The 9,812-nt window shown below is 38.2% G+C and overlaps 2 protein-coding genes across 2 annotated transcripts in view; both read left to right on the top strand.

Moving 5' to 3' along the window:
• Nucleotides 1–1,552, top strand: part of LOC103210906 (olfactory receptor 140-like) — a 26,784-nt gene extending 25,232 nt beyond the window's left edge. Inside the window, exon 2 of the mRNA XM_007956818.2 lies at nt 1,529–1,552. Coding sequence (XP_007955009.1) covers nt 1,529–1,552 — 24 coding nt within the window. The remainder of the gene's footprint in view (nt 1–1,528) is intronic.
• A 4,073-nt stretch (nt 1,553–5,625) lies between these two features.
• On the top strand, nt 5,626–6,585 carry LOC103210907 (olfactory receptor 4C6-like). Its single transcript, XM_007956819.1, has one exon. The coding sequence runs from the start codon at nt 5,626–5,628 to the stop codon at nt 6,583–6,585; it is 960 nt and encodes a 319-aa protein (XP_007955010.1).
• The last annotated feature ends 3,227 nt before the right edge of the window (nt 6,586–9,812 follow it).

Below are 9,812 nucleotides of genomic sequence, written 5' to 3' on the forward strand. Positions count from 1 at the left end.
TGGGCAATCTACTTCCATAGTGATACTGCCTCAGAAACCCAAGGAGGGGTCGCTATGAGTCGGGGCTGGCTTGACGGCACATAACAACAACAAATATATATATATATATATAAACCCTTGATATCAAGTTGATTCTGATTCACAAGGACCCTATAGAACAGATTAGAAATGCCTCATACTGTTTTCAAGAGTATAATCTTTACAGAAGCAGACTGCTACATCTTTCTCCTAGGGAGAGGCTGGCGAGTTTGAAGTGGTTTGCAACCTAGCATTGTGCCACCAGAGCTTGCTCTCCCCTTCCCTCTCTCTCTCTTTCCTTCTCCCTCCCTCTCTCTCTATAATCTTAATTTTTCTAACAGACTCTGGGGGGTTGGGGAACTTATGCATTATTTTTATTTTTTTCTGTTTTAGTTTGTTAATAATACTTCATATTTCTGGTTTTGATTATTAATGTACATGTGAGTTGAAATCTTTAAAATATATTTCTCAATCACTATAAAAACCTGCATATCTATTTGTTAGTACCTCTACTCAAAGGGATGATTATAGTAATGTGTTGGGGACGATACTAGGGCTTTCTAAGGAACAGGGTGGAGAAGTTAATTAAGAAAGTTTGTTTAGGGAATAACCTTTTCCTTCCCACAGAAGTATTCCAACTAAACATTATTTTTTTGTATCTAAAATGGTTTAATAGCTTCCACCCTACGGAAGTGCTACAAGAGATAATTCCATCTCCAACAACCAGTTCTCATTTCTCAAGAAAACCAAGGTGAATTAAGAAGACATAGCCACAGAAATAGTCTATTTAAAGCTCTTATGGATGAGGCATATGCTTGGGGCACAAAGCTGCCCAAGAACACAGGGCCACTGGGTGCTTATTAAAAATAAGGACCAAGGTCAATCACTAAATACATAGCTAGCACATTCTTGCTATCCAGGATTTAATGAGATAAATTATTTATCTCCATAAGAAATTCAGACGCAGGAAACATAACCCAGGTATAAAGCTGATTTCCTGGATTCAAATCCAGACTTTATCACTTACTAACTATACGACCTTGAGCAATTTAATTCTTTTGCTCTTCCTCAGTCGCTGGTGGTTCAAACTGACCAGCTATTCCTCAGAAGAAATATTGCACGATCTACTTCCATAGTGATGCCTCTTCAGAAACCCAAGTAGGGGTCTCTATGAGTCGGATCTGACTCGAGGGCAGTGAGTTTGGTTGTTTTTGGTCATCAGTCATAAAGTGTGCCTCATCATTGCCAGATGTGAGGATTAAATGAGATAAATGTATAAAGTGCCAGCAAAGTACAAAAAATGCAAGGGCTTAACAATTTATTCTCGTTAGTTTGACATGTATAGCTGTGTATAGACAATAAATCTCTTTATAGAGATATATATTAGATATTACATTGTATTTAATCAGATTTATCTGGATACCAATAATATATTTGTTATCAATGAAACACTTTGAATGAATAATTGAATGAATGCAAATTAAATGTGATACTATATTTCACCTTATAGTTTGTGGAATATAATCAGGATTGATAATATATGAGAATGCCAGAAAATGATTCTTTAATACATGTTACTGATGGGAATAAAACAGAATTTTGAGAGAGTAATGGTACAGAAAAGAGCCCTGGTGGTGCAATGATAAAACTTCTCAGCTGCTTGCAAAAAGATCGGTGGTTCAAATCCACCAGCTGCTCCACGGGAGAAAGATATGTTAGTCTGCTTCTTTAAGATTACAGCCTTGGAAGCCCTATGGGACTGTTCTACTCTGTCCTATAGGGTAGCTATGAGTTGGAATTCATTACATGGCAGTGGGTTTTAATGTTACAGAATCTATCAAAGGCAGCAGGAAGTGTTAGCTTATACGAATGGGAAATAATCATGATGAATATTTGAGTAGTGTTCTCCAAAAGAATTCCATGCCTTTTCATCCTCTGGTGCACTCTGGTGGCATAGTGCCTAAGGCACTTGACTGCTAACCGGAAAGCTGGCGGTTCAAACCCACCAGCCACTCCTCAGAAGAAAGGCTGGGCAATCTACTTTCATAGAGATACTGCCTCAGAAACCCAAGGAGGGGTTGCTATGAGTTGGGACTGACTAGGCAGCAGTGAATGTGTTTTTTTGTTTTGTTTTGTTTTTACTTCCTTTGAACTTCGTACAGGATAGTGAGACAGGATATAAAATTCTTGGAAGGCTGTACACATAGTGGTTGATAGCCTGTGCTGTGAACCTGATCATGTATCTCCAGAGTTCCTGAGCCCCATCCACTGCATGAGAAAGTCAGATTGGGATTTCAGAAAATGATAGGAATAGTCCTAATCTCCTGTGGTTTTTGTGAGTATTAAATGACTAGATCATAATACTCTGAGTACAATGTCCTTAAATAATAAGTATTTGACAAATATTGGCTTTAATTACTGTTCCATCTTTTTATTTATTTATTTTTTTGCAGGATTTGAAGGTGAGGAAAGTTAATATTATGCAGTCAATAAGTACCTGATGGAGTCCCTGGATGGTTCAAAAGATAACACTTTCAGCAGCTGCCCACACACAGGTGTCTAGGAAGAAACACACAGGTGTCTACTGATCTACTTCCCAAAAAGCAGCCATTAAAAACTCTGTGGAACATGGTTCTACTTTAACATACATGGGGTGACTGTGAGTTGAAATCGATTCAACTAGTTTCTAAGTGTCTAGTTGGAAGGAAAGGTAAGTCAGCTCACTCTAAACCCACGACCTCTCCCCAAGAAGAAGCACCCTGAGCTGTGCGTTCTAGCAGCGAGAGATAGGCCTGACTGCAGTAGGAGGAAGAGGTACAAAAATAGCTGGTTGACTTGTGTGAGGGAGGGCTTTCAACGTCAGGTTGAGAAGGTTAGGAGTGCACTAGTTGTCATATTGAAATTGTGATAGATGAAGACATTCAGACAGAGGGCATCCTTATTTATTCTAACGCATACTGTTTTAAAAGATTTCAAGACCTGAGATCCCTCAAAGGAAATCTTACTTGGAAGAGTAAACGCTGAATGTAGATGAGTTGGGCTGCATGTTTGAAAAGATGGAGTACCTGAGATGTTTCTTTTGAGCTCCTAAGATTCCATCACCTACCACAACCATCTCACACTCCGGAAAAGAAAGCTGAGAGCTAACGTGGTAAGGATTGTAACAAGGTATTCTAATGAAGTGGAGGGACAACCTGGGATTAATCTAGCTATTTTGGTTTTCAAGAATGTGTTCTTTCTATTTAATTAGAGCTTTACAAGAACTTTTGAATTATTTGGGCTAAAGATGAAAAAAGTTTAGGTTGGTCCATATTGTAGACTCGAAAACTCTCATGACAGCTGCCTACTATTTTAGTAAGAGCCAGGTGCAATGCTGAGATTGGGTCTTTTGTATTTAGAGGAGAAGTTGTTCATAGCTCCTCCTATGCCTTCTATATATTCCAATCAAGTGACAGACAGCGTTTGCTCACATACCCTTAGTGGAGGGAAGTTTGCTGCCTATGACAGTGTTTTTACTCTATTATTTGTTCTTTGCTGGAGAAACAATCACATCTAGTTAGCAGAGGCTGCTGGTCACTTTCTCAGGGGCAGAGTATAATGATTTAGCACTTGTGCTTCAAAATAAGTCCACATGAATTCATAACCCCCACTCATTTTACATGAGATACTTAATGTCTTTAAGCTTCAGTTTCCTCAAGATAGGATTTATGTTTGTACCTGCCTTGCGTGATATGGAAAAAAAAAAGAAAATGAGTTAATGCATATAACAGGCCTAGCACATTGCCACCACATAATGAATTAAAATATACAAATTGATTTATTGATACCTTGGTTAATATTTAGAATCTTCTGTCCCATGTGAGAGCATTCCTTCACAAGGAAAAATGCAAGGAAAGACACTCATTGTGCATATACACAGAGATGGTGGTAATTAAATCATAAATCTGGGTATTCTTGGAACAGAGTAAGAGAATTAAGATTATAGTTTTTGTAATCAACACATCTGGAAAATTATTAGAAACAATTGGAAATTTGGTCAATGATTGTAATGAATAGGTTCAGAATTGGATAATTAATATACATAATTAGAACATGTTATTCACTGTAGAATTGTCATGTTGAATATAGGAAACACACATCTATCCTACTGGATTGCTAGGAAAATGAAATTGTATCATGAAACAGTGTTTCATACACATTGAACACTTGATATTAGCATAAGAGAAGCAATATGGTCTGTTAATAGAATTGATTTTGGAACCAGAAAAAAACTGAGTTTGAATTTAACTTCTGTATTTATTACTTGTGTGACCATGGTATCATCTTTTCACCTCTTTAAACTTCAGTGTCTTATTTCTAAGATGAAGAAAATATCTCATAGGATGTTCCACTGCCTGAGACATAGTACAAACTTATTGAATATTAATAATATGTAACAGGAGTTCTGGTAGCATAGTGCCTAAGGCATTTGACTGCTAACCAGAAGGCTGGAAGTTCAAACCCACAAGCCACTCCTTGGAAGGAAGGTTAGGCAATCTACTTCCATAGTGATACTGCCTAAGAAACCCAAGGGGGTTCGCCATGAGTGGGGTCTGACTCGGTGACACATAGCAGCAACAACAATTATGTTAACAACAATACTAATCAATTTGAAAAGGAAGAAATGGAAGGAGCAGTGAATTGACCTTGATAAGTAGAGATCCTTTGGGTTATGACCTATGTGTCTTGTAGTCTTTCCAACTAGCACGTTCTAGGTGCTCAATAAATTTGTGAAATAAGTGAATGAAAATTTCTAAGTTCTTGGGTATGCCTAGGGATAAAGGAAGGTCAGCATCCTGGTTTGAGTCCCAAGAAGGAGAGGCTGAGATAAGAGCTTTTATGTAGGCAGTTTATTTTGGGAAACAGAATGGAGGATCTGGGGACAGTGAAACAGAGAAGGAAAGAAAGTTAACCCAAGAGTGTTAATCTGGCTCCTGAATCCTAACGGAAAGTGTTTCCCTATAGGAAGTGAACTCCCTCATGTTTCTAACTGTGTGTTTCCATCAGAAAAATATAGCAGGGTCTCTAAAATACCTCAGGCAGCAAGATGCAAGAACAGAAAGCAAGAGATGTGCTTGTGAGAGAAGGTGTTGGGGAAATCTGTAGGATCAAGCTACTATCCGGCTATAATTATGACCTGATTATTGTGATAGCAATGGTTGGAGAAAAAGATAGATCACAAAAGTGTGAAGCAGGACACAAAAAATGTCTGACACACTCCATGACTATAAACTTAAAATAGTACTACATCTGCATATGGCTTATATTGTATGTCTTTTGACTAATGTGATATACCTAAAATAAGCAAATATACAGAAATCAGAGTTTAATAGTGGTTACCAGACTTAGGATAGAAGGAGGAAGGGAGAATCATTACTTAGGAAGAATTGAGTTTCTGTTTGTAGTAATAGAATATTTGGCAATAAATATTGGTGATGGTTGCATAACACTATTAATGTCATTGGTCTCATTGAATTGCACAGGTGAAGAATATTGAATTGAAAATGTTGTCGTATCAGTATTTTACAGTAAGTAAAAGAAATATTGCTCTTGCAGATTTTCCAGCTCATGGCTATGTGCATACATCAGACCACAGTCAATGGAAAATCAAACAATGTGACTGAATTCATTCTTTTGGGCCTTACAAAGAACCCAGAGCTGCGGAAAATATTCTCTGCTGTGTTTCTAATCATGTATGTGGCCACCATGTTGGGAAACTTACTCATTGTGATAACTATGACTGTGAGTCAGAGTCTGAGGTCACCTATGTATTTTTTTCTTACTTCCTTGTCTCTCATGGATGCCACCTATTCATCTGTCAATGCCCCCAAGATGATTGTGGATTCCCTTTCTGAGAGAACTACCATATCGCTCGAAGGCTGCATGGCCCAGCTCTTTGCAGAACATTTCTTTGGTGGGGTGGGGATCATTCTTCTCATTGTGATGGCCTATGACCGTTACGTGGCCATCTGTAAGCCCCTGCACTACATGACCCTCATGAATCCTAGGGTATGCCTCCTGTTACTAGGAGGTGCCTGGCTTGGGGGGTCCATGCATGCAACAATACAGCTTCTCTTCATGTACCAAATACCCTTCTGTGGTCCCAATGTCATTGATCACTTTATGTGTGATTTATTTCCATTGTTGAAACTGGCCTGTATAGACACCCAAGTCCTGGGCCTCTTGGTCATTTTGAACAGTGGGGTAATGTGTGTAACCATCTTCCTTATCCTCATTGTTTCCTACATGGTCATTCTCTGCTCCTTGAAGACTTGCAGCTCTGAAGGGCGGCGCAAAGCCCTCTCCACCTGTGGCTCTCACCTCATGGTGGTTTTCTTGTTCTTTGTGCCATGTATTTTCTTATACATGAGACCTGTGGCCACTTACCCCATAGACAAGGCAATGTCTGTTTCCTTTACCATTGTTGCACCCATGTCAAACCCCTTGATCTATACCCTGAGGAATGCAGAGGTGAAAAATGCCATGAAGAAACTTTGGATGAAACAACAAATTCTGAATGCTCACTAGTTTCCATGGCAAAAGCAAATTTCTCCTATAGAAGACATTGGTGTCTCACTTGATATTCACTTTAACCTCTTGTACACACAACACCCTGAGGTATCTATTAAGCATACAAAACTACTCAAGATACTAGAGTACTCTGCTTAACCATATTGCTGCCTTATCCTGCATATAACTACCTCTCCAATACATTTTGTCCTCCATCCTTTCTCCCAAAGCTCTGGCCACCTTTTACTTTCTATCTTTCCTTCTTTTCATTCTGTTATAATCTGTCTCTGGACAATTCAAGGCATTCCCACTCCATGGCTTTTGTTCTTACTCTACTCTGCTGGAATCCCATTTCTCAGATACTTCATCTGACTGGATCCCTCTCATTTTTTGTTTTTGTTTTTTCATTTTCAGATGACTACTTTATTCTTGCTTTTCCACTAACCTTTGCACACATTCTCATAGTCTGACATAATCTCAGTTCTCTAATGTGCAATTTAATACAGAGGCCACTTGTTGTTGTTATTAGGTGCTGTCAAGATGATTCTGACTCATAGAGACCTTATGTACCACAGAACGAAACACTGTCTAGTCCATTGCTATCTTCACAGTTGTTCCTATATTTGAGTTCATTATTGCAGCCACTGTGTCAATCTATCACATTAAGGAGCTTTTTCTTTTTCTTTTTTTTTTAATTTGTATTGTGATTTTACAAGGTGGATTTGTTTTCCACTCATCTGTTCATACGCATTTTTTTTGCGACATTGATTTCAATCCCCCAACTTAATAGCCCCCTTTCACTTCCCACTTGTGTTTACCCTTTCCCTGTGTCCTTCTTGCCTATATATTCCTGCTTTGCTATGTATTCCTAGCTTTCTGTTTGTGCAAATGCTGCCCTGCTGAACACCTATGGTTGATTTTTCTCAGAAATGCATCTCCCTGGTATAATTTTTCCACTTTTAGGCCTGTGTATTGTTTGGCTGAGAGATAAATCATGGGAGTGAGTCCAATACTAGTTCTGAAGGTTGACTTGGGGCCATTTCCTTGGGAGTTTCCAGTCTCTTTCTGACCAAGCTTCCTCTTTTTCAGTGATTCTCTATTTTGCTAAATGTGATGCTTTTCTCTAGGATCTGGTTCCTCCTGATAACATGTCCAAAGTCCCTGAGATGAAGTCTTACCATCCTCTCTTCTAAGAAGCATTCTGGTTGCCTTTCTTCCAAGACAGATTTGTTCTTCTGGAATGTCATGGTATATACAATATACTCCTCCAAAACCACAATTCAAAGGCATCAACTCTTCTTCTGTCATCCTTACTCATTGTCCAGTTTTCCCATATATATGAGGTAATTAAAAACACCATGGCATGGGTCAGGTTCACCATAGTGCTTAAAGTGACATTTTTGCTTTTTGCGAGTTTAAAGAGATCTTTTGCAGCAGATTTGACCAAGGCAGCATGTCATTTGATTTCTTCACTGATGCTTCCATAGGTGTTGATTGTGGATTCAAGTAAAATGAAATCCTTGACAACTTCAGTCTTTTCTCCATTTATCATGATGTTGTTTATTGGTCTAGTTGTGAGGATTTTCATTTTCTTTATGTTCAAGTGTAACCCATATTGAAGACTGTGGGATTTGATCTTCATCTGTAAGCGCTGCATGTCCTCTTCACTTTCAGCAAGCGAGGTTGTGTAATATACCTATTAAAAAAATAATAATACTGCTCGCGGGTCAATGGGACTCATAGCAATCTCTCCTTGGGTTTCCAAGGCAGTATCTCTATGGATGTAGATTGCTCAATCTTCCTTCTGAAGAGTGGCCGGTGGGATTGAATCACCAGCCCTCTGGTTAGCAGTCAAATGCCTTAGGAACTGAGTCATCCTCCAATCCTGATGACACACTCTTCTTCATATACAGTTTATTTGCTCAGCATACAGATGGAGGACACTACTTGACCACAATTGTCCACTACTTTTTTGAGAAAGAGGGTAAGAGTAACTCATGCTGCATTCAAGATATTTTAGAATGTAGTATCTATATCTCGAAGTTATATAATCTCTATGGCACAAGAAAGAAGTTCTGTTGAGGCAGTGCTTAGGTCCTCTTGGCTGATAAAGGTCGGTGGATTGAACCCACCAGCCACTACCTGCGAGAAACATGTGTTAATCTGCTTCCTTAAAGATTATAACCTAGGAAACTCTGTGAAGAAGTTCTCCTGTCCTATAGGGTCACTATGAGTCAAAATTTATTCATGGCTGCAAGTATAGGATAAGAGAAACTGTATCAACCTATTTTATTTTAACTACAGAAAAGTGATTCTTACTGTTACCTTCTAGATTTAGGTTTCTAAATCCAAAGGATGTTTTTTTTTTTTTTTTGCTAGACCCTACTGTGGAAAGTCTTTCACTAGAAACTCACTGATGTTTTTCTAAGTGACCTCTCCTCACTAGGTCTATGGGAAGCCTAAGGTCAAGCACGATTTTTCATTGTTATTATTTTCTTAGTAAAATCTGTCTATATATATATGATACATATGATAATAATAATTAAAATATCAGTTACAGTATTTCAAACAAAGCACAGTCCTTATACTTTTAAGTATGAAATGTACATGTGCAATATATAACTAGCTATAATTTATAATACCCACCAACAATTTTCATTAACTATCAGGTTTATTTGTTCACTGAGGTATAATTACTGACTGTGTGTGAAATGTCAGATACTCTTCTAAGTGCTTGGGATACAGTGGTTTATGAGATAATCACTTTTTATTTTTTATTGGCGTTTACACTCTTAACACAAGGGATAAACAATATGTAAGGTGAGAATAAATAAAGTCACTCAGCAATAACTAACTCATAAAATTGTAATGGAGTGGGGTGTGTGTGTGTGTGTGTCTGGGTGAGCATTTTAGTTAGGTGGAAATGGGTTTTGTGGAGAGGTGATTTCTAAATTTGGATTGGAATGATGAAACAGAACCAGACTAAACATATCAGTGAGAAGGGTGTCCAAGATCAAAAGGAAGAAAAGAAAAATCAAACAGAAATCCTAAGGCAGAAACTAGCCTGCAATGAAGTTAAGAAGGTCTGGGTAATCAGTGCACAGAGAGAAAGTGAGAACATGGTACAACATGAGATATGGAAACTAGGCGGGGCCCTGGGAAGGAGGGTCTTGTTATTTTTTTTTTTACGTTCAAAAAGGATATAAACATCAGTTTACTCTACTGGAAAAACAACTGAAAGTGAA

The sequence above is a fragment of the Orycteropus afer genome, unplaced genomic scaffold (assembly GCF_000298275.1).
Source record: "Orycteropus afer afer isolate SDZICR_OR568_19922 unplaced genomic scaffold, OryAfe1.0 scaffold00666, whole genome shotgun sequence".
Classification (NCBI taxonomy): Eukaryota; Metazoa; Chordata; class Mammalia; order Tubulidentata; family Orycteropodidae; genus Orycteropus; species Orycteropus afer.